This window comes from Empidonax traillii, unplaced genomic scaffold, assembly GCF_003031625.1.
Source record: "Empidonax traillii isolate 1590-97213 ecotype Southwest subspecies unplaced genomic scaffold, ASM303162v1 scaffold386:size1297806, whole genome shotgun sequence".
Taxonomy (NCBI): Eukaryota; Metazoa; Chordata; class Aves; order Passeriformes; family Tyrannidae; genus Empidonax; species Empidonax traillii.
The window spans coordinates 224026-248756 of NW_020955579.1; the positions used below are offsets into that span (position 1 = coordinate 224026).

General features: G+C 43.0%; 2 protein-coding genes across 9 annotated transcripts in view; both read left to right on the forward strand.

Moving 5' to 3' along the window:
- The first annotated feature begins 1190 nt into the window (after positions 1-1190).
- On the forward strand, positions 1191-15942 carry SMIM19 (small integral membrane protein 19). 2 transcript variants are annotated; one of them, XM_027893330.1, is made up of 3 exons: positions 1191-1380; positions 1519-1643; positions 14407-15942. In XM_027893330.1, the coding sequence occupies exons 1-3, from the start codon at positions 1214-1216 to the stop codon at positions 14457-14459; spliced, it is 345 nt and encodes a 114-aa protein (XP_027749131.1). In that variant the 5' UTR covers positions 1191-1213; the 3' UTR covers positions 14460-15942. The 2 variants fall into 2 exon arrangements, with proteins under 2 accessions (XP_027749131.1, XP_027749130.1); XM_027893329.1 differs by lacking the exon at positions 14407-15942 and adding an exon at positions 2757-3665.
- Positions 4357-24731, forward strand: part of SLC20A2 (solute carrier family 20 member 2) — a 58184-nt gene continuing 37809 nt past the window's right edge. For 2 of the 7 annotated variants that reach the window (XR_003572320.1, XM_027893328.1), the window contains exon 1: positions 23050-23178. The gene's annotated coding sequence lies outside the window, so the exon portion shown is untranslated. Of the gene's footprint in view, positions 4411-23047; positions 23179-23260; positions 23345-24731 lie in introns of those variants that run through there. The other 5 variants (XM_027893326.1, XM_027893327.1, XM_027893323.1 and 2 more) reach the window with 4 other exon arrangements.

Consider the following 24731-nt stretch of genomic DNA (forward strand, 5'->3'; position numbering starts at 1 on the left):
TGCTTTTAGGCATCAGGAGCATATGGAGCATAGGAGTAAGCTATGTTGCTCCAGCATCTGAATATCTAGCAACTCCCACTTTGGTAGGGAAAGAAAAAAGAAAAAAGCAAGAGCTTTTAGAAAGTTCTGTTTCTATTTTGACAACCTAAACTGCCAAATTTAGTTCCTATGTGAAAATCTAGAACCCGTGACAATCTGAACCTCTTCTTCTCTCTGCACCACGCACTACAGAACTACATCCCACCGTTCCACTGCTGCTGCACGAGCGCCAGCCCAGGCAGGTGACTCCATGCCTGCGAGGCTCCCAGAGCTGCTGAATTCACAGTTCTCCTGGCTCCCCAATGTGCCTGTGCCTTTCTCTTCGAACACTGGCACTGCAAAAGAAAAAGGACTTCTTATATCCCCTGGGCCCACATCCCTGGGAAAGAAGTGGACCCCTCTGTGTGTCCTATCCCCAGGGGTCTGGTAGCTGGGAGTGGGAATGAAAGTGTGGGGAAGTGCCCCAGGGCCTCATGAACAGTACAGAAAAATTGGATTCTTTACCTGGTGTGCAACAAACAGATAATTACACACTCGAGAAAGACATTGATCATTCTCTCTACAACTGCTTGAAAGGAGATTGTAGCCAGATGGGGGTTGGCCTCTTCTCCCGGGTAACCAGTGACAGGATGAGAGGACACAGTATCAAGCTGCACCAGGAGAGGTTTGGGTTGGATATTAGGAGGAATTTCTGCACAGAAAAGGGTGATCAGACATTGGAATGGGCTGCCCAGGGAGGTGGTGGAGTCACCGTCACTGGAGGTGTATAAGGAAAGACTGAACGTGTTAGTGCCATGGTCTAGCTGACATAGTGGTCATAGGCTGGACTCGACGATCTCAGAGGTCTTTTCCAACCTAATGAATCCTGAGATTCCGTGATTTATTTCAGAGTCGCACAAGCCCAGGTGCTTGGTGACATCCCACAAATCAGGCGCGCCAACTACCAAAACCTTTTTATTGTTCATACAGTTTTGGCAAACAGAGGTAAACTGATGTTCACCGCCTGCCAGTCACACAGTTAATGATTAGCACTAATTAGTATCAATTAGCATTAATTAGCATCACGGCGCCTCTCGGCATTCCCCCCCCCCCCCAGCCGTGATGGCGCCTCGCACCGGCCCGACGTCACTTCCCGTGGCGGGGGCGGGGCCGCCCCTGCCGGCCGCGCTCCCCTATGGCGGCCGTGGCGGGGGCCGGGGGTGCGGGCGGCGGCGGCTCCTCGGCGGCGCTGGGCGACGGCGGCGCCATCGACTACTCGGTGCACGAGGCATGGAACGAGGCCACCAACGTGTACCTGCTGGTGGTGCTGGCCAGCCTCGCCCTGCTCGTCTACGCGCGGCGGTGAGGGGAGGCCCGGGCGGGGCGGGGCGGGGCGGGGCGGGGGTCCCTGCGGGAGGAGCGGCCGCTCCGGCCCCACGTGGAAACGGCACAGGTCTCACCACCTTGCCCCCCTCCCCCCCTCCCCCATCCCCGTCGCAGGAACAAGAGGAGGATTATGCGCATCTTCACCCTGCCCCCGGCTGCCGAGACGCCGCACGAGCCCAACTTCTACGACAGCATGAAGAAGATCCGCCTGCGGCAGCAGCTGGAGATGTACTCCATCGGTAAGTCGGAGGGGAGAGGGGGCTCCCCCCGGGTCTGTGGGCGCTGTTGGGGTCCGTTCCTACAGGGCTGGCCTCCAGTCTGCGATGCGGGCGGCGGAGCAGCACCGTGTGGGCAGGAGTTCTGCAGCAACCAGGGCTGCGAGGACTGAGGAGGTGTGAGGAAGTGTGGAGGGAGAGAGTGGCTGTGCAGTTCTCTTAATACAAATGTCGAAACGAATCCCATGTTTAACTTTGAAAGAGCTGGCAATGTCAGAATGTTGTCAAAATGTGGATGAATTTGTAAGTGTCGAGGGGACTGTGGAATCAACCACATAAATTGAAAATAAATGAGAATTATACTGTACCAACAAGTGTTGCCACACCTAATGTTGAAGGTCAGGATGGAGGCAGGAAAGAGCCCCTTGCCCCTCTTATTCCAGAGGCCCAATTCAGAGAAACACATGACCTTCCTTTATATCTGCCGTATATGCATAACTAGAGGGAATATGGGAAAAAATACTTAATGAGCTGAAACTACCTTTTAAATGCAAAGATTGAGGTAAAGATTCTTAGACTCAACCATTGCATTCTGTAGGAACAAGATAGGATGTTCTTCCTGTGTAGGGATGCCTGCTGTCGTTTGTTGATGGTGCTTATACCACTGCACACAACTCTTTCACCTCCCTTTGCCTTGATAACCGGTTTAATTTTGAAGTCGGTGTAATTTTTAGCTTGTGGCCTGTGTATTGTGGAGGAGATGACCAATGTGGAGATCAACCGTGTGACTAATGAGTCGTTCAGATCATCTGTAATAGTACTTCTAAAGCCATAGCCTTTAATTTTATTTATTCTAATGAAAGGACCTGAATGGAATCATAGTTCCCTGCCGTTTATTTACTGACATTTTGCTATGACCCTACTGTTCAGCGCTTTCAAGGCCAAACACTAAAGGAGAGAAGTTCCATGCGGAGACTGAAAGTTCCCCATGTGTGGCTGTAGTGAAACTGTGTTTTCTGATTTCTGTTGTCATATTTATACGCATATATTTACAGATATCTACACATGCATAAACACATATATACATGTATAAAATAAATTATATAATCGGTGTTGATTGGTGTTTCTTTTTTTCAGCAAGGAAGTATGAACAGCAGCAACAGCCACCAAAACAGACTGAAAGCGTACAGCTCTCAGTGGAATGAAGCCCACAATTATAGGAACTCAGGATATGTATCCAGTGCTGATTATAAGAGTCAGTGTGGAGCTATATTCAATGCCTTTTGATTGATACGTATGTGAAGGCAAGGGGGAAAGGGACTCTTCCTAAAACTTTGTTCTTAGTAGCTTTTCTCTTGAGTCCTCATGAGGTAAACTGAGTGCCTACTGAAAAATTCAGCGTGAAAGTACCCAAAACAGGGCAGACCTGCTCAGAGAAACCTCTGAGGGTAGAGAAGTGTAGTCTTACCAGCGTTTTTTAAATTATTTGTCTCTCTGCTAGCACCATGGAAATCAGCACCTAGCTTCTCTGACAACAGCACCCTAGAGAAAGCAAGGCAGTATCTATCTTCCTGGAAACCCTTGTGTTCCTTGTTAATGGATTGTTGAATTTGCTGAATGCAGTCAGTAAGTGAGAAGACCCTATGGCCTTACTGCCTGAAGGTGAACAGCTTTGAGAGCCCCGAGTGTCACTGGTGGTAGTGCAGAAAGATTCTGCTCTCTGTTTATTTGGGGGTTGCGTATGCAATACTGTGAACCTTTCCTGGAGAAACTTGGAGAAGTACACAGAGAACTACACGTCTAGGTGACTCTTAAAGCCACTACTAATAATGTTAATAGCAAAGATGATTAGCTTAATTTAGTCAAATTGTTTTAAAGAATGAGTTTGTCTATAAAAATCTGTATAAACAGGTCACAGCTTATCCAGAAGACACTTCACTCTGCAGTTAGTTTTTCTTTCTAGATAAATCACAAAATCGGTTAATTTAAAGAATACTGCAGAAATGACTTCTTAATAAAAGCATCTAATTGTGAAAACTACTTGAAGATGTATCGTGCTGTAATTCCTAAGGTTACGTTACTTGACTTGGCCGAGTGGTGAACAAACAGCACAGAGTTGGGAGTGTATGTCCAGAGGGGTTTTTTTCCTATTCCATGCTGAAATAAATATTAAGTGTTGAAGCAGTGGTAGGCAGCACTGAGGTTCCATTTGGATAAGAGGAAACTTGGCTTTGTGCACCGAATCTTACTAGACTGAAATTATCTGTACTTTCGTGTCTGTAGGGACTGTAAAACATGAACTGGGCCGAACTGACAGCGGCAGACGGCTCGGCGGGGTGTGCCCCACGAGAAGGCTCGCTTGGGTGAGGGATGGCCCACTGTGACACCTTCCTCGCGAACCACCACGGCAAACAGCACCGGCGTGGCTCCGCGGGGACGGGGAGGCGGCCAAGGGGAGCGGGGAGGACGCGGGAGCCCCCGGGGCTGCCGGCGCCGTGTCCTTCCTGCGTGCGAAGAGCCGGCTCCACACTCCTTCCCCCGTCCCTCGGCGGTGCTTACGGGGCGCACACACACAGCTCCCGGACGCGCTCTGCCCTCGTCCCCATCCATTCATCCATCCGCCCCCCCGGAAGCGCCGCCGTATCCTCCCCGCGCGACCTCACTTCCTCCCGCACTTCCGTCTCCGGGACGCGCCGGCTGCTGCAGCTGCATCTGCCGCCGCTGGTGCTGCCGCCGGTGCCGCCGCCGCCGCTGCCGCCGCTGCTCAGAGGCCGGAGGCGCCCGCCGGGCGGTGAGTGGGGCCGCGCCGCCCTCGCCGTCCCCGCCGCGCCCCGTCCGCGCCGAGGGGAGGGGAGGGGGCGCCTCACCGGGACCGGGGCGAGGCGGGAAGGGGCCGCCCGAGGAGAAAGCGCGGTCAGGGGCGGGGAAAGGGGGTGTCCGGGTCGTTCTTCACCCCAGCTAGGGCGGGCTGCGAGCCGCCACCGGGCCGGGCGGGCTCTCCCTGGCATTCCCCGCGGGAGCGCTCGCCGCACGCCTCGTGGTCGGGATCGCCCCGCGGGCGCCGTAGCGATGATGTCCCGGCGCGGGGGACCGTGGCTGTCCGGAGAGCTGAGCCCTCCGTCCCTCCCTCCTTCCCACCCGGGCGGGCAGGCAGGGAACGAAGGCTTTCCGATGGCGCATCTCCGGCGGGGCCGTTGCCCGCCGCGCACACCCCGTGCGGCTCCGGTCGCTCCAGTGAAGCGGCGTGTCAGAACGGACTCGTGCCTTCCAGTTTACCCAGCCCTGCCGCCTTCCAGGCTGAATGCAGACTATATAATTTTACGGTTTGCCTCTCAGCGGAGCTGGAAGCAACCGCGAAGCGCTTAGAAATCTGGAGCGGCCGTGCAGCTTCGTTTGTATTCAGTGGACCTGAGGTAGTGGCGCGAGCATCTCGCAAAACTGCTTGTCCAGATGAAAGGCTTTTAAGGAGGAGCAACAAAAGCAAAAGCTTTTCCAGGTCCCCTGCCTTTTGTGTGTGCCAGGGTGTTCGAAGAACGCTGCTTGAGCCATGAGCGAAGGGCAGGTTGTGGTTTGTTTTCCTGGCAAGTGCAGCCGTTGAAGTTCTGTCCCAGTGAAACTAAACACTCTTCTGCAGGGGTTTTATATATCAGTTTTACGGTGCAAGTATGCATTGGGATGGAAGGTGCAGTCAGCTTTTGAAATTTTACATCAAATTTCTGCAGTGATTTTTACCCATTAAGCCATAATCCTGTGTGTAGTTAAAAATCAGTGTCTAAAATCAAAGACAGATAGAGAGACAGCAGACCTTTTTTTTCTTTTTTTTTTTTTTTTTTTTTTTTTTTTTTTTAATCCATTCTTAGTAGTCAGGCTTGTAGACATGCACTGGAGCGGATTCTTAAGGTCTTGTGGAACTTTGTTCATACAGAATTATTAGATGTCTTGGATGAGGAAAGTTTGTGACCTTAAAAAAAATGGTGCCAAAGTTATCTTCAGCTGTGGGGTTTTTTTGAGAATGCTGTACAAGGGTAAGTCTTTCTATCTTACCCAATCCAACTTAAAAAGCTATTATCATATATAGATTTAGTAATGTCTGATCACATGAAGCATGTGAGGGAAGACTTTCTAAGCAGTTAAAACTTTACATCTATATTTTTGCAAAAAAATGTTAACAAGTTGTTCTCACTTATGTTTTTAAGAATCTGACCTCTCTATTGTCTTCATGTGGGCTGCTGAACGGTCAGATCTTTGTAAATGCAGCCTTCAGATGGAGTTACAACCATGACACTGTAATCTTACATGAAAACTATAATCTTCTGTTAAGTGGTGGAAAAGTCATCTCTATCCTCATAACCAAAATGTGGCTGGCTAGGGTTTGTGCTCAGTGCTGCACAGAAGATCAAAGCTTTTCAGACAGAGCTGTATAAATTCTGTGATGAGGCTCGAGAGCGTCTTAAACATTTAAGCTATGAGTGTGTCTGTGTTTAAGGCTGAAGACGTCGTAAACTCTGTGGGCCTTGTAGTGAAAATACCTTCCTCCATGCCGTGGGCATTTGGAGTTTCAGTCCAGCGCTCCATGCCCGGATAGTATGAGCTGGTATGTGCCGGCCGAGCCCAGATAGGAGCGTAGCCTGCAACAGCTGCCGTGGTGCCTTATAGCCAGCCATAAGAGTTAGGAATCTTAGCAGCATGATGCTTGAGTGGTCCTAAACTTGCACTCAGACTTCCCTTCCGAAAGTGCCTGATCCATTGGGAAGACCCATGGAGGAAGCCTTTGCTGTACTGCTTGTACTGCTGATGTCAGTAGAAGCTCTGAAAATGGGGAGAAGATCCCAGTGCTTTTGTCTAAGGACGTTTTGCAGGGGAAGCTCCCTTGGCGCAGTGCAACATTATTCATTGAGAATATTCTAACCTGTGGTGAATCTTTATGTAACTTATGTTTTGCATATATGATTAAGCAGCGTTGGCCAAAAGCCTGGTGACAGCACAGGGCTCTGGAATGTCTCCCTGTTGCCTGGGCAGTTTATTCATGTTAGCTTACTTCCGTGAGCATAATCGCTCCTTTTAAAGTCCTCCTGAATTCAGGAGTGCCGCTGCTATTGAGCAAGCTGAAATTATACACGCTGCACAGAGAAAGGTGGGTATGTTGCAACTCAACGTCTCATTCTGAGGAATTGAAAAGATTTTGCCCCAGCCCTGGTTTCTGCATTAAAGAGATTGAAGAAGGCACGTAATGACAGTTTTCAATGGGGAAGTAGCACCTTGTTAGAAAACGTGTAATTAAATCCATGATGTCTTCGACCTGCTATGCCTAAAGAGCAGCAGCGTTTGGATGAGGCTTGCTGACAAAGTGGAGTCTTCAGTCTTGGTTGCTTGTGCTCCAAATCGGAAGTAGTGATCAAAAGGTGTTCCTTTTCCCCTCCAAATGCTTAAACTGTGTTTTAGTCATGGTAAGGAACCTGGGTGTTATTTATTAACGTAGTCACTCAAACGAAAAGGCAGCACTCGATTTTGTCCTTGAGACAGAGCTGCCAGTGAAGAACAGAAGGTTTCAGTGCCTCAGGCCCCTGAGAATGGAGGTAAGATCCTTTTACATTGCAGCCCCCTTTCTGTTGTGACGTAAGAGTTAAGGGCGACAAATCAATTTTTTGTAGTCTGACAAGCTCCATCAGAAATTGTCATTGCCAAGTGGTCGGTGGGACTCCATGCTGGCTTAGGGACAGATACTGAGTGTGACCAGAGATACTGACTATACTGACTGCTGGCAGAACACTCCAAAAGCAGCAGAAATGTCTCATGAGAAATCTGACATCAGGGAGTGGAAATCAGTGCTAATTCTTCCATAACAGAGGGCAAGAAGCAAGGAAGAAAAAAAGCACGCATTTTGTGAAGAGCAAAAGTCTAAGGATTTTTTTTCAGCAAGAAAAACCCTACTTTCATAACTTTTTTCACAATTCTCTGATTAAAAATGGCTGATGAAACTTCTCAGTTCTCAGTTGTATCTGTGAAATCTGTGTTAGCATTGAAAAGACTAAGAACCTTTTTAAGAATGAAGATGCTTTGCCTCATTTTTGCAAGGAATGTCTAAGCTTTGGGTGTTACTTTAATAAAAATAATTCCTGATCTTTTTGTGGAGTATCTAAACTCTGGGCGTTACTGTAATAAAAATAACTTCAAACTCCAAGATTAACAAAACTGCTAAAAGGAGTTAGTTCTTAATAAGAAAAACAATAAACTGAATTTGGAATTTGTGAACCAAGCCCTCGAAGGCAATTTGTGGCAGAATTCCAGAAAAAGAAAAAAAATAATCTCATTTTTATGAAATAACTATATATTTTCTTTCTCAGTTACAGCTAGACACTGCTTTAAAAAATGATTCTCTCCTTGCAGAGGCCTAGGAATGAGATTTTTTAGGAGAATTTGGTTTAATTTTAATCTAGCAGTAAAATAAATTATTCCTAAAAAGGAACCATTCAGATTTGGCATTTATTGAAATTGGAGTCCGAGAAAATACTTTACATTAGCATATCTGAAGAAGAACCTAGATCCTTAGTCTGCAAAGGAGTCGCCCCCTTCAGTTTCTTCCAGGCTGTCAGACTTGCTGGAACTGGTTTTGGACATCCATGATGTTTAAAAGGCACATGTGGGTCTATAGCTTGCTCTTGAGAAAGACCGTGGTTTTGGTAAGATTATGGACGCATTTGTCTTTTTTGTAATGGAGTAGGAGGAGTATTTTGAGAAGACTTGGCCAACAGGAGGGCTGTATTACTTTCCAAAGTATCCTCTTGATCATATTGGAAACATAGTTTGTAACGTGCTCTTGACTGACAGTGAAGAGTGTGAGGCATAAATTCCCGAGCAGGAAAGATGTATGTGGGTTGTGCAATGGGAGACTCCATGTGATGTCGTTATTTATGGTGCTTCTCTCAGATGTCTTTCTGGGACTCAAAACAGCTGCTGTGAACTTTACCCAGCGCAGAGTACTAGGTATGCTTGAGGGACTGTTTTGCTGTTGCTTGGATCGTGGTGTACACTCCGAAAAGCAATAGAGCCAACTGGGCGAATCCTTTTACTGATTGATGAAAAGCTTGCAGGAGAGAAAAAAAAAAAAAAGTAAGAATATACTCTTCTGTAGCTTTAGTTGGTTGACATCAAGGAGTGATAGTTGAAGGCAACCCATTTCTTTGTGCTGTAATATGGAAGGAAGGGTGGCCTAAAAGAAGAGGAAGACTAGCTTTTTCTTTTCAGAGGGAAGATCTGAAGGATAGAGGCAGAGGTGCAGATTTTTCAGTCTTGCCTCTTTTCTTCCTGACTGTTTTGTTAAATGGGAGCAACCATTGTTTGCAGGAACTTTTCCTTGCTTTGGTAAGGGGCTGTGGCTGGTCATGCATTTTGATATGCGGCAGTGCCATTGTTAAACATATCCAAATCTACAGTCAGATAAGGCTTGGAATAATTGATGTTTTTAGCTCAACTGAATAACTGAGTTCATATGATCTGTAAATGACCAGTGGATTTTTTTCTTAGGCAAAGAATGTACTGCTTTTATTGCACATTTATTTAAAGCTAATTTTATCACAACAGTTCTAGCAACCAAAAATGCCTTAGTTGAGTCCGTTAAAAAAATTTTCTTACCCAAACTCTGTTTCTGTGTGTGACAAACAGAAAATATCACATCTTCTTGACTTCATAGTCACTAACAACCCAAAAGCGGTGAAAGCATTGCACTCCATGCCTCTGAGATTACTTTTGCCACTGCTGATGGGAGAATTGTTCTGTATCATTACTGTCTTCTCTTTCAACCTCAGCACATTCTGAAATGCCAAAGGCAAACCACTTGATAGCTGATCAGAGGTCCCAGAGATGCTGGTATGGCAGTGCTCTGAAACTTGTGGCTTGGACCACTATTTCAGCATTGCCTAATAGCGTTGTATAAGTACCCAGCTCAGGATTTTGTCTTTACACATGTGAGACAGAAGAGCAGGAAAGCGTTTATGGCCTCTTAGAAGGTGTCAAGATCATAGCTCTGAAGCAGAGCTTTTAAGACTGCTGTAACTATTAAATTTGCATGGAGAGGTCCTTGAGAAGTACTCAGTGGGACAATTTGACTGCCGTTTTGAGACCTGTCATTTTATTGACTAATCAGTCTATGATACTCAAATAGACAAAAAAAGTTGCATGTGTTTGTATTAATGAGGTAACTGTTGGCAAAGTGGTGCATATTACCAGTTCTCTTGGTTCTGTTTTGATCGTTAAAGAGCTCAGTTTGTTTATGGACCATAAGCTGCAACAGACGTTTTCTCTTGTCTTCTTGCTTGTCTGAGGGATGAAGTGGTGTGAGTTTCATTTTGGTTGAGGCAAAGAAGTATTCTCTTGCTGTAATTCACCATTTCCAAGCCCATAATCACATTTGTGGTAGAACAGTGATGGCTGTGTGGTATTTCTCACAGATGCTGTTAAAAGTCTGTCATCTCCTTGGGGGGCCATCTTCCCACGAGATACCAGCCTTTCTCTCCTAAAGACTTTGAGATTAAGAACGTGTGGCCTGGGGTCCAAAGTTTTAGCTCCAGGGACTGGGAGAAGAAGATGCAGCCCAAGTAATGACTGAAAGCAGGACTGTGTTTTGGGGAGATGAGAGGATCCTGAACTTCAAGTTTGCTTTTGGAGTCTCCCTCTCTTGTCTGCTGCTTGCATACATTTTTTTTTTCCCCCACCAAACTTTTGTTGAATGAAGGTGTGGCTTTATACCTTGATGCATCTTGCAAATGTTGTATGAGCAGAAAACAGCAGTGATTAATCACACTGGAGCTTTAGTAAATACTTGGCATAATAATCATGGTGAATATATCGTAAGCTCATCCATAATGAAAAATGTAACAACACAGGCTAAAGTAATTGCACAGGGGAACCTGCAGCCCACAGAACATCAGCCAACAGCAAAATGGCATTGGTGTTGCGTGGTTGGACCATGTTATTCCTTATTCAGGCATGGAGATGAGAGGGCAGTTCTTTGCTCAGAGGGAGAGAGGTTCCTGTACAGACCTGGAAAAGACAAGAAGCATGGTATGCTTCTTCTCTGTTCTTTCATAACTAAATTTATCTTGGGTGGGGTTCGACGAGCACAACACAGACCAAAGCAGTTTGCTTATAAGGGTGGCAGCTCTTGAGTGGAAAACATGAGAAAACTGAGCTTGCAAGATCTAGAAGAGGGTAGGGCCTGCTGAAATCCTGATGGAACTGCCAACTTTCCTGCAGATCCCAGAAATTTAGGTTAAAGAAATGTTGCCAGATACGTGATAGAAGTTGCTCAGTTGTTGCCTTAAAGGCCCTCAGATTATGCTCCTGCTCTGTAACAGAGCATAGCATGGCATGGAAGTTTATGGTGCAAGCCAGACTGGAACTCTTGGAAAGGCAACAGGGGTGGTTAATAGCTGTGCTATTTCCAATACTGCAAGAACAAAGGGATATTTAAAAGAAATTGAAAATCAGTGCATTTGAAACTGGGCATAATTACACCGCATAATATTACCAAGGGCAAAAGTTTAGTTGGATTCCAAGCAGACCTGGGCATTTATATATATAAAGACAATGTCCAGAGTTGCAGTAAATAGGATTAAAAATAAATTAAGCATATAAACCTTCATGCTAATTGATGAGGTCAGGAAGGAATTTCCCTTTTGGGTGAATTACATCATCGTTCACTACCTGAGCTGTTCTACCTTTTGAAGCATCTGGTCCTGATCACAGGAGGCAGAATCCTCAAACAGATGGACCAGCAATCTGACCTGTTGTGGCAGTGCTTGGCTTATCCTGCCTGGGAAGGATCTTGTGGAAAGGATTGGAGAAGCATATATTTTTTTATGGTTTTCTGAGGCCACCTGTGCAGTGTATGTCTACTTTTCCAGTTTCTCACTGGTGAAACAGGTCAATTGTTGTCCAAGTGCCACTAATGAATCCTGAGAGGTGCCCGCTGAGATGTCCCACTTAGAGATGGAAGATGTAATGGGCACATAAGGCATTGTGGTGTCGCTCCATAGATTCAAAAGTAGTTCTGTGAGTAGCTGCACTAGTGAAGATGAGCCTTTCCTGTAGCTCTCTTGGTTTTGATGGCACTGTGGTGCCTTAAACATCTTGCCTTCTTTCTTTCCTTCCAATACACAGCAGTATTGTTAGCATCCCTCATTTCCCAACAGTACACGGTGCCTGAGCAGCTTCTCACTGCCTTGTAGTCCTTGGGTATATTTAGTCAAAACATGCTCTCTCCATGATGTTTGTGAACCAGACGTTGCTCAGGGTCTGCCTTGGTTATTTATTTTGCAAGTCTGTTGTAGGAATTGAGCACCTGTGAAATCTCTGTCCTTTTGCATGAGATTAGGTTGAATTTGGCCTTAAAATTTACATTTCTGTGTATGGGACAGTCACTGTGGTTATATAAACAGTGTTTCCTTGAGAAACAAGGAACAATTTCAGTCTTGTGAGCAGGCTGCCATCGAATATTTTTTCTCTCAATGCAATTAGGTGCATGAGCAGTTATGCCAAATAATTGAGGCATGTGTGCCTTTAAAACATGCACTGTTTAATCTCTTAAGACTTTCCCCAAGGTATAAGGGAAAGGCTTCCTTGCCAAAATACTATAATTGAGTTAACATTCTGGGAGGTTTCTGTGTTTTGTTACTGAACTGCAAAGCTTCAGTTTCTGTTACTGAGCCTCTGCTGGTGTTGGCTGCTAGGAAGATCAAAGTTATAAGTACGAGCCTGACAGTAAATTGTCTCTTCAAAAGAAAACTGAAAATTCCTTGGTTGTTTCAGGTGGCAGTCAGCATCAGATCTTTTTAAAAATTATTAATCTTTTTCTGCAGTTCTCTTTCTGCATGCAACAGTGAGCAGACTGGATGCCTTGTAATCTGTATGGTGTGTGTGCTGACTGTAGACATCTGATTGATGAGTGAGGATGTAAATAATAAATTGAATTACTTATCCTCAGTTTATTTCTACTGCTCTGAGAGAATATGGAGTTATGAAGACTATGGAACAGTAAAATTACGGTTTCTGTTTCTTGTATACAGTGATGATTGGGATAAAAGATTAAGAATCCCTGTGGGATAAAATAATTGGATGGTATATGGGCATGTTCTGGATGTCCTGACAGCAAGACAAGTGTGGCTGCCTCAGCTTTTGTGCTTTTGAAAGCTTGTAAACTCTTGAAATCGGTGATAGTTGCCTTTCCTGAGTAGGCAATAGCGTCTAAATTGCATTCATGGTCACCGAGGTGCAAGCTTTCAGGACTATTTGCCTTCTAAGCACTTTTGTGGGTAAGGACTTATTCAAGAGTTCAGAATTGAGGGAATATGTATTTTTCTTTGATATGTAATACCAGCATAGCAAATACATTTCTGTCCAGTTACTTAAAAGCTATTGTTTCTTCAATACCCAGAGCACTGTCAGAGGGTTTCTTGCTTTGACTGTCCAAGGTCAGTTATCTTCGTGGTTGCAATGTGCAAGAACCGAAGCCAAGACTTTTTGTGCTCCGATGGGACACTGTCCTTACAACTCTCCCTCTTTTCTAGTGCAAGAGAGCCAAAATGACCCGTTGTTTCACAGGGAGGAGTTGGTGAAGGACTACACTGTTTTTCTGATTCACTGTCTTTCTGACTCATGTCTTTGGAGCATGCTGTTGTCAAGTGCTTTTGCAGAAGAAAGGAGGATTTTAGATGGGAGGTGGAATTCTGAGAAGTTTAGATGGTAGCTGATAAGAAGTAGGGTCTGCTCTGCTTCTCCTACCAAGATATCTTGATGCTAATGTTTATTTAAAGATGGCCTTAACCCTAAAAGGGAGAGATAAAATTGCTTTCATGCCTCTGTTTCGCAGAGAGCTGGCTGGCAGAATGGTTTTGGTGCCTGCTTATCTGCCCTAAAGGCTGCAGAAATAATTTTTCCTGCACCCCCTTGTTCAGCATTCAGGCAAAATTGTAAGTCAGGCAAGTGGTTTAGGCTGCTTATTTGGATGCAAGGTGGCTGTGTCTCCATTTTGCAGATGAGTGATCCCTCTGCCTTTTTGTTGTTAGACTCTAAACAGTGCTGCTCTTGGCTTCGGGCCCATTTGATCCCAAGTTTTGGGTGGCAGAAACAGGTAGGCAAGTGCCCTCCACCCCAAATCCCAAGTTTTATGACACATTGAAAATACCTTTGGCCTTGGTCACCTCGTAGTTAAGCTGCTGTAATGCTGAGAAAGCATCTTCTCTGGTACCTGATGAGTGTGTAAAAACGCAAACATACTGTGGAAGTTGTGTAGATTAAGGAGCAATGGGAAAAGTGGAGGAGAGGCTTACTTACATGTTTGTTTTTCATCTCAGTTGTGGGCTAGAGCTCTACTTACTTGGACAAGTGGGTCCTGGGTAAAGATAACTGGCATTGTTTTCAGTAGTGGGTAAGTCAGCAGATGGGTCAGCAGTTTCTTTTAGTTGAGCTGGCTGCCGCAGACTAGTTCTGTAGGCTTGGCCCCTGATAATATTTTCCACAGTATGTAAGACTAGCTGGTACAGGATTTCTCCTGCTCATCATGTCAGAATTGGAGGTATAGACTGGGCAGTTCCATTGGTTACCCCAGTTTTGGCATGCAGTGTTTTGCCAAACTAGGTTTGTAAACTTTGCACTTGTGAAAGGAACTCTGATTTCCTAAAAGGAACTTGAATGAAAGTTGGGATTTTATTAAAGACACAGAGGCATATTATTATTCATCTTTCATTGCTTCATCCCTGTGATGTTTCCTGTTTTGCTTCTTGAGATACAGGTGTCATGATGAGGAGCTTCTCAGAAACAGAAGTGGATGATGAGTGGAGATGAAGAAATCATACATTTAAGAAGTTGGCTCAAGTTTCCGTTACAGGCATGGAAAGTTTCTGAGACCAAGCCATGCGAGAAGAACATGAGTAAAGAAGAGGGAGATGTAGACCCAGACTTTCTAGAAGGGATTGCAGGATTTGAGAGGACGCTGCACAAACGTCACGTAGTTTTCTTGCTTATTCATTTGCCTGCACCCCTGGATTGTAATACTTTGTTTGCATGTCTGTTTGGAAGCTGAAAAATCCCCTCCCATCTGTGTCTTTAATATAATCATGACTTCAAGCTTGTTTTAGGAAGAGCAGAACATCACTGTAGCTTTTATTTGTGGATTAGATAGCTGCTGCTTTGTACTTGAAATCAGTTTTGTTTTTTTTGTAGAAACATACACTGAATATGGAAAAGATCAGACCATGACCGTGACCATTACGATATAGGAAGTCAGGAGTTTTGCTTGCATTTGATGAACCACCTTTGCATAAAAGGTGTTACAGGTGCATAGGTAAAAGAAAAAAAAAGATAGTGCTAGCCTTCTAATTTGACTAACCTTATAATGTATTATTCTTACGCTGTCCTTAGACAGATGTCAGAATAGAATATTAATCAATTCAATCTTTTTTGTTTGACTGTTGGTCATAAAAATGTTTTAGACGAGATTTCTTGTCAGGGCTGTGGGGTTTTAAATGCAGATTACTTACTATTGAGTTAGGGGAGATTTTTTTGGAGAGGTAGTTTTTTTAAACTTGGCTGTTACGTGAAGTATCTCCGAGGATATACTATCCATGCAGTCCAACAACTTAACTATACTGTGAACAGACTTAATTGTAGTTATTTAAAAATTTAAATTTATGCATATTTTCCTTTATTGAACAGTATTGCTTGTAGAGACAAAGAGCAGCTTTTTTTTTCTTACAAATGCCTATCTGGTGTTTTATCCTTAAAAAAAGGCTATGGTTATTTTTGTATACTGCCTGAATATTTGGCCTCTAATAGTATATAATTAGATAGAAGAGTAAAAGCAGTTGTTAAAGAACTGTTTTTCTAATGAAAATAGTTTGAAATCATATAATTTTAGTTTCTTCCGAATAGATGTGATTAGTGTCTTGGAAATAATTTTATACTGGATATAAAGGGAACAACTGAGAGACAGTGGCTGAGAATGTGTCCAGCTATTTTTGTAGCTAACAGTTATATTTTTTCAGTCTTTTTACTTAGATATTTCCATGTAGTTGAACAGCTAGATCACAATGGGATACAAAACCTATTTGCACATAGTAATATTTATATTTTAAAATAAGTTTTATTTACTAATTGATAAGTACAATACAATGCCTGTGAGAAAATCCTAGCCTATATTATTTCTTTGATAGAAATTTAAATATGGGATAGTATTGTCTGTATCATATAAAAATGTTTTTATGGATTTTTAGCTGCTGAAACTGAAATCAATAAACTTCAGCTACTGTTGTTGACTGGAACAAGTAAATCTGCACATTTCTGTTTTCTTCGTGTTACCTCTGCCTCTGTGTTCACGTAGTGTTTCTTCCAGCATTACTCCTTTCCTGGTACTTGCCTGCGAGGCACACTCAGTGTGGGGTTTTGCATGTTCTTTTGGAAGACTTCCTTGATGGAGAACTGTGCCTCTGAGTTTGTGCAATTACTCTATTATCTGAATAAACCCTCGAGAATCTCAGTCAGAGTAGAATCCCAGGATTAGAGTAGCCAGTGGATCAGTTTGTAAATTTTTTTCATATTTTAAATAGATTTGCCAGTAACTGATGATTGTGTTTAAATTAGATACAGAATGGTTTTCTGCACTCCTGAATTTCACATTAGGTTAATGTGCCATCGTATCCCAGATTGAATGTACATTAGTGAACAATATGGTCCATGTTCTGGATTATTTTAGAGAAAGGAAAATACTTCTTGCTTGGTTGAGAAATTTTTAAAACTGGAAAGGATTATTCTTTTTTAAAAAATACAGTACTTCGGATTTGAAAGAAACAAACTTGTAATATAGACCAAATTTATTGTAATCTGTTTAGTTATTTGTATTAAATGAAGCAATTGAAAGGTGTTCATGTCTGCTGAAGTTTTACAGAAAAAAGCAAATTGTGGGAGATAACTGGTTAAATGCTTGAAGACAGTGTCGATTGAAATATTAAGCCCATTTGGGGAGTAATGTATTCCACTGTTTCAGAGCAACTGTTTTCCTCACATAATTTTATTAATTTGATTTAATTAAATATGTGCTTAATTCAACGCTGAGGAACTGATAGTTGAAGAAATTACATAATTAATCTCCCCTATTTTAATTTATGTGTAGAAGAGCTGGAAGAAAAAACAACTTCTGTGGCTTCAGAAGGTCTTGATGACTAGAAACGACCAGTTGTTTATTAATTATAGACTCCTTGATTACTTCTTTTTTAAAAAAAATGTTTTCTGTATTTTTTCTGAGTATTCAGTGTTCTTTATTTACATGATGATCCGCTTGCTCATTTGTTTTATGTATAACAGTGAGTAAATTTTCCTTATTAGTATGACAGAAGTAGACCTTAGTCCCTTCCAGGTCTTGCAAGAAGTATGCTCTGCATGTATTTCCATATTCCAGAGCACTCTGATGTAGTTGTCATGCTTGGCTGCTGTAGAAGACTTAAATTTTTTTTTATGTTGTTTTCTCCTTTTTTGCTTGATTTTTTTTTCCTGATACTTCCAGAATTTGCACCGTTCCTTGAAGTGGTGTGGCTCTTCTCTCGGTTCTCATGTGGAGTGGAAACGTCTGTGTCAGTGCTGTGCCATTCCTGTTGTTGGGTTGGCCATTTTCTGCAAGGGAAACATATAGGTCTGGAGAAGTCCCAGTTCAAGCTGTGGTGGGCATAGCAGGGGCCTGGCATGACTAGCGCTGATTCTCACACCAGAAGGCAAGGGAAGAAGGGAGGGTTCCTCACAGAGTCCCCTTTGCTATTCCTGACCTCTCGGCAACATCCATTCTATCTTTTCTCCTCTGGGCAACCATCAGGCTGCTGTGACATGTTAGTGTCATCATCCTGGCTTAGCTATAAACATGCTTCTCAGAGGATGAGGCACACGGGGCACTGGCGCTGTTTGCTGGTGCCATGTGCTCAAATATATCGTGTGACCTTAATAACTTTCCCTTCCCTGTAGCCTCTGTGTCAAGCAGAGGACTTGTAGCTGTTTGAGCTCTTTCTGCAGATGAATATGTTCATCAGTCCACATGTCCTGTTATCCTGTCCATACCTTTAGGAGATCTGTGCTCCACCTGGACATCAGCACTGGACCACTGGGTTTCCTTCCCAGCTAGGAAAAGCCCAGATAAAACACAGAGCCATCTCTCCAAGAGAGATAAAACCTGACTTCTCTTGACCTGCTTCACGCAACCTTAGTAAGTCCTCTTGGATGTGTTTGCTAAGCCAAGTACCCAGCTATGGGACATTCTTTGGCATGCTGCATTGACAGTGATTTAATGCCGAGTCAGTGTGACAGGTCTTGGCCGCTTGTTTGCTTCAGAAGTATCATCAACCTACAGTGAAGCAACCAGCACATTAATGCTGCCTTGTAGGTAGAACTCAAGGTTTTTGCTTCACCATCATGCTCCTCATGTCTCTAGCAGCAAAGGCTCCAGGAGATAGGTGTGGAGTATTACGTGAACTCAGAAATACAGAGATCAGCAGCTACTGGACTTTGTGGGGGAAACAGGCCTATTAGTTGTCAGATGCCATTCTTTACATGGTCTCCAGGCAGCATTAGGCATGGTCACCAGCCTCTTGGTGTGATATTTGGCTCCTGTTCCTATGAAATGAAGCCAAGGTCACAGATTTCATTGCTGTTTCCCCCTTCATATCTTTATTACTCCAATCCTCATACGAAAAAAAATACACTGTAGTGCTGCAGTGTATTGGCCTCATCTGCTTCCGCTTACTCCCATACCCCTGGTCGACACCTCTGAGTGTCTCATCGTCCCTCCTCTCTTTGGCTATACCTGTGGTCCTTTTCTCCTTTTGACATTCAACTAGCTCATTTGAGCAGTGCTTGGTTTTCTGTCCTGCTAGCCACACCAGTTTTGAAGGTTGTCAGTGAGAGCCAACCAGTGTGGTTTGGCATGTTGATAGCTACTTGCTCACTCCAGCTCTGTTCAAAGAGAGGGGGTTGCTGGACCCAGAGGAGCTCCAGCCATCTCTTCTGGTTCAAACAGAAGGCTCCACAGTGGTTATTCTCTGAAACCCAAACCGAAATGGAAATGGCAGGCAATCAGGGGCTGGAGGTGTCAGGTTTCCTTTATCTGAAAAATTTGCATTGTTGACTTTTGGCAACCACACTCTGGCTTTTTACCAAGGGCATCTCTGCACAAGACTCTGAATTTGCAAAATGCATATTTTCGAATTGCCACAGGAGTGTTTCATGGGCAGTTTTTTATGTTCTGTGTAAAGTCAGTACAAGTCTGTTAGTATTTTAGGATAATGCTCCTTGAGTTGTCAGCAGTAGCCATCGCTTTTAGAATACAGTGCCCATGCTAAATGTTTTCTTTGTGTAGGGGGCTGGGGAGGGGAAGTGATGGATTAAGTCCAGGGTGGCTCAGAGCAGGAGTTCACCCCTTTCCTTGGGTTTAGTATGGACACAGGTACACTCAGTCTCCGGTCAATCAGCCAGAGTCACAGGTCCAGTTCCCTGAATTATCTGGAGCACTGCTTGAATCAGTGCTGGCCAAAGCCTTGTCCTTCAGAATTGGTTTGCTGCCTTCAAACTCCTCCTGACTTGACATGGGCTTGTGCTGTGGCAGGGGTTGGAGTCAGCATGGCTCTCCCAGGCCACACAAGACCCAGGGCCTGTGTCATTTACTGTGCCAGCCTTGGCCTCCAGCAATTCCAGTTGTGGGTTCCTCCCCTTCATTTTCCCAGGGCTCGCTCACTCAATAGACGAGTGTGATCTCAAGCAGTCACATGCTGTAACATGGCAGCTCTCCCTGCATGCCTGTGCAAGCACTGCTAATTCACCTCGACCATTGGGAGTGGAAGTCCCCTAGCAGGAGTATTGTCTTTGAGAGCGCACAGGCTTGCTGGAAAAAAAAAACAACGTATGGATGTCAGGGTGACAGAGTTCAGAGCCATCAAGAAAGCCCATCCAAGTGGTTTGACTCCTCAGAGCAGAGGAGTTGCTCCATCCCTGAATGCGAAATGACTTTTAAATTTTTATGTCTACCACATTAAATTTTACAGACAGTCCCTGAGATGGTTTTTCTTTCAGTGAAGCATGGATGCATCTCTTTTGGAGATTATCCTGATAGAATGTGTTGGACCTTGCTACCTGATACGCAGAAGCAAATGTACTTTTATTGGTTGGAGCTTTACAACTTGAACTGTGTTTGCACCTCTCTGCAGAGCAGACACTCAGAGTTTTGTTGGCATTTGTTGGGCATCATGGAGTTACCAAAGCACCCGGAAGAGTTGCTGTGTTTGGTAGAGCTGTGTTAAATCTGTTAGCCTCAAGGACCTCAGCCTCAGAGCTAATTTCCAGGTGATGATCGGCATGTGGTGTCCTGCTTCAAGCCCCCTGTGGTGGAGGGCTTCGCAGGGGCCTTCAGTGGCAGAAAGAAGAGGGTATTGCAAGAGCCGGTTTTCTTTGAGATGCTTTGTGATACCTGTGCAGCCATCTGCTACCGATTTTCATCCCTCCTCATTGATTTTGTTTTCTTTGTTTGTAGAGGAGGGGAAATAAGGGTTCCCAGGCAGGGTTGGGGTCCCCAGTTCCAGCTGCTTATGGCTCCCAATTTTAAAGTACCAGCAGGAATATAAAAGCTCAAAAGCTCATGTGGCTGGTCAGTAACATTATTTAAGCTGACACAATGTAACCGGAACAACATTCTACACCTTTTAGGTGTTTATTGCTTTTCTATTTCTGAACAAGTGCAGTTTACAGGCATTCGGGTTCCAATTCTTACAGGTTTTTATGTTAGAAAATTATATTCATTCCCCATTATCTTCTACTCAAAATGTGTGTACTTCGAAATAAATATATTATCGCTCAAATATGTAGCCTTCTGACTTGAATGGCAAAAAAGGCCAGTTATATTCAATATAAAAGTTACATTAAATTGCAAATTCATTTTGTTTTAGTGGTCACTGGGAAATGAGAACCTGGGCATCTTTGAGAAAATAGGTGATGCAGAAATACAAAACAAAGGGGGTTTAAAATTAATTATTAAAATTGGCATGTCCTATTACATTATTTAAGCCATAATATAAGTCTGCCCAGCACAGTTTTGTTGAATGAAACAGGGATCTATCAATTGTTGATTTACCAGAATAATTTACAATTAAAACCAAATTATCATATCTGATTGAGATTGTAATATATGATCTTTGTCATTTCTACAGATACTTGATTTGATGGGAACCAAACCGGTGCTGCCACTGCCAAAAACCAATCCTCGCAATTTATTTTGTGGTCTTATAAATTTTCCTTTGCTTGCTTCTTTAGTGGTATCCCAAATTATAGCTCTTTTAAATGGTCAACCTATCTTGGCTTGAATTTTCCCATGCCTGAAGTCCACAATGCTGATTTAGCAGAACAAAAGCTTTGAAGACATTTCCTTTTCTCTGTGCTGTTTATTATATCCTTTGCTTTGCGTGTGGACTGAGCTCTGAAGCTTAGGTCAACAAGAAACCACCGTTGTGGCCAGGCTGGCTCGTGGGAAGTGGCACTCAAATGGTTCCAGTTTGTAGTCCTCCTGGGTCTGAGATGATTCCCACAGGTCAGGCTGGCAGCTTCTGGGCTTTGAAGTCGATAGAGATACCTCTCAAATAGCACATCCTCTCGACCGTCTCTTTACCTACATCTGCACGCTGGCGGTGGTTACTCTAAGCTGGGTCGATGGTCCTTTAAGGAGAACTAGAATGGGTTTAGTGCTTACTTGGACTGTTTGGATTTGAGGCAGACATCAAGAATTTGTCAGCTATAACGAGAACATGAAATAATATTTTGCAAATTTTTTTTTTCATAAAGTTAAATAAGGTCTCTGAGAAGATTTTGAGTTTGTTTATTCACTTCCTTAAAACTTTGGAATCCAAATCTATAAATACAGTCTGACTTAGTGTTTACAATTATTATCACTCTCACTTGAATTGATTGATGCTACTTGTTAAAAAATAGAAAAGCAAAAAAAGGTATTAAGATATGTTTAGATCTGCAGGAAAAGATTAATGTTCTTGCTGTTCAAATATCTTGCTTTTGTCCACAAGGGAAGGCCAGTGTGAAAGTATCAGCCTCTCACTTTTCTAAAACTAGGAGGCCTGTCTGCCTGCTATTACAGAAGTAAAAGGAAAGGCATTGCAACCAGATTTGAGATGTAGTTTTCCCCAAAAGTAGCAGCTATGTTGCAGACTTAATAGTAGCTGGGTATCAACCTTAAATAAAGAGTCAGCATTTCTTAAAAGTCATCGTGGCCTGATACTTACAATTCTTTTTTTTTTTTTTTGGGGGGGGGGAATTTTAACTTTATTTCTGCATTGCAGATTTCTAGCTGGAGTTTTGCCCTAATTCTTTTTAGAAGGTGATGTAGGCTTGCTAATACATGTTAGTTTTCTTAAGAAACCACTTTTCAGTTTTACCGAATTACCCCCGCAGATGTGCAGCTGAATTTAACCAAATCAAAAAACTTCTGACTTATTGTAAGAAATATCCTTTATTCAAACTTGAAAAAAAAAATGAGGAAAGGACTATGTTTCCAAGTCTGTGTTTACAAATCTAAATGGATGATTTGATTTTTCTCAAATGGGCAGGATGCAGAAAATTTACAGATTTTGTTTTATTATGTTGGAATATCGTTCTGTGGCTTTGAGTGACTCAGAATGGAGTAAAACCTAGCAGATAAATTAAAAACGTAATTTATTTATAAACCAGAAATGTGTCCAAATAAATTTTTGTCTGTCAGATGTTTAGCAGTGACAATGCAGTTTTGATTTACATTCCTTTTTGCTGAATATGGTAGCTTAACTGCATTATATAGTCTTAAAGCAAATATTTTATATAAAGCTAAGCTGGGTGGTTTCAGGCAAACATTAGTTTTGCCTTGACTTACATGCAAAAATGTTTCCCACTTAAAGAAAAGTGGTTGAAGGAATCTGGATTGGGTAATTTAGGCTGAACTGTTGAAAGTGAAGTTGCTTGCTTAGGCATTGATCCAGTCAAAACTCGTGCACATCTTTAACTTTCTGCAGACTGCATAGCCTGCGAGACCTCTACTGACATGGATAAAGTAGCAAGTATGCAGCATCATTCCCAAATTGGACGTATGTATCCTACCATCACGTGTGCCTGAATTAAAAGTGCATTTAAGTGTGCTTGCAAAGAGAAGATCTGTGACTCCTCAGAGAGTACCTGATCTCACCAGAATGCTCAGCTGATGGTCAAAAATGAGATTTCCTTTCTTGTCTGTGCCTATGCTTGGGGGGGGGGCAAAAAAAAAAAAAAAAAAGGGAACGTTTTGTTGCTTTTAATATGAGCCTCATTGGATTGGTTTGTCTCACTAGTGCAGTCGTGACGCAGTGTTGTGTTTTATCAGTGCCCACCCCCAGCAGAATTCTTTGCTTAAGAGGAGGCAGATTTTCACCTACTGAATAAGACTCTGGACTCGCATTGATGCTTCTCGGTGTTGTCTTGTGTGCTCTCCTGTGCCGGAGTGAATTTTATCCCCGGACTGCCTGGTGTAAGTTATAGCCCTCTTTCTACCCTCTGGAAATTTGCATGTTCAGATGTGACTGTGCTGAATGATAGGATGTCTATTTTAGACTTCAACCTGTATTTACAATCAGGAGGGAAGGGTGCTGGAAGAACTTAGCTCCTTTTCTTTTGAAACAGCTTTTAAATACTGGGTGAGTTTTAAAGACTTCTCTGCATGGTTTTCTTTTGTAAAACATGTTTTTTTTGTAACCATGAATTTCTTGTTTTCTCTGAATGAGTCTTGAAAATCTACACTGTTGAATCATAAAAACTACTTGCTTATAAGAAAGACTCTGTTCTGTCACTGAAGGATCAAATTGTCCTTTAGTTAGAGAAAAAATATATTTATCTGCAAATGCACAAGAACTTGTTGATACTTTACCTATCTTACTTGTCTGTAGAATTGCTGTTTAAAGTGCTGTTTTGTCTTTTTAGTGAAAGTTTTCAGCAAAAAATCTCATACTAAATATTTTATATGCATTTTTGACCTTTCAGTGGTGGGAACAAAGGTTGATAGGGACTAAGAAAAGGAAGCATCCTCTGAAAGTTTTGGGAGCTGACACTGACAGTCCCTCTCTGCAATGTTAAACTGGATGTGAATCCTTGGAAAGCTATCAACTTCAGTCTTGTTTCCATATCAAGTAGTAGTGTGAAGTATGCTTAAACACATTGTGAATGTGTTAAAATAGGAACTGATTGATACAAAACCTGCTTCTGCAGATATGGTAATTGATTTTTTTTATAGTAAGTCGAGAGTGCTTTTTGTGTACTGAAGCATTAAACTTGCATAATGCTTGGCCTTGTGACAAGTCCTGTGCATGTAATTTAGAGCCATATAGGGATGTTCTTAGTCTTGAACGACTTGAATTAATACCACCTTTCATATCATGAATGTACCATTGGTAATTTACAGTAAATAATTCGTGAGCCTTCTGGCCCGAGAATGAACTGGAAATGATAAAGACTATTGATATGAACGGTTAGTAGCTTTGGTTATAAATCATGTTTGGTTTCTAAGCAGTGCTGTGTTTAGTACCAATAGACTGGAATGCCAGATCTGGTCTGAGTTTATGTACAGCCTGACAGATTGGTTTTACATAAAGAACAACATACAGAAATTAGAGAGCTATGGACTAACCTCCTAGAAGCTGCTGTCTGGTAAGCATTTTAGACAGACTTTTCAGCCACTGGTAACTGGAAGTGATCCTGCCTGTCAATGCAGATTCAGTGCCACTGTTGATCATGAAACGTCTGCTGTTCTAAACACGGCAAGGGAAAAGGAATTACCCTCCCTTGTCTGCCTTGTCGTAAAGCAAAGTGGAGGTTGTAAGAATTATCTCGAGAAATGCTGCACTAGTTACTGTCTTTTGATTTTTCCTCATACTTGGACAAAAACAAATCAGTTAAAAGTGGGACCTTGCAGAATCTCTGTCCCGCCCAGAGCAGAGGAAAATTTTCAGCTGGAGTGTGGGGCAGCTTCTGAGAGTAGAAGAGCTGCAATACATCATGATTTATATATGGTGTGAGCTGCATACCTTT

Coding starts and splice junctions, on each gene's coding strand:
- SMIM19 (XM_027893329.1), top strand. CDS start 1,214: ATGGCGGCCGTGGCGGGGGCCGGGGGTGCGGGCGGCGGCGGCTCCTCG. Junction 1,381..1,518: donor CTGCTCGTCTACGCGCGGCG/GTGAGGGGAGGC, acceptor TCCCCGTCGCAG/GAACAAGAGGAGGATTATGC. Junction 1,644..2,756: donor GCTGGAGATGTACTCCATCG/GTAAGTCGGAGG, acceptor TCTTTTTTTCAG/CAAGGAAGTATGAACAGCAG.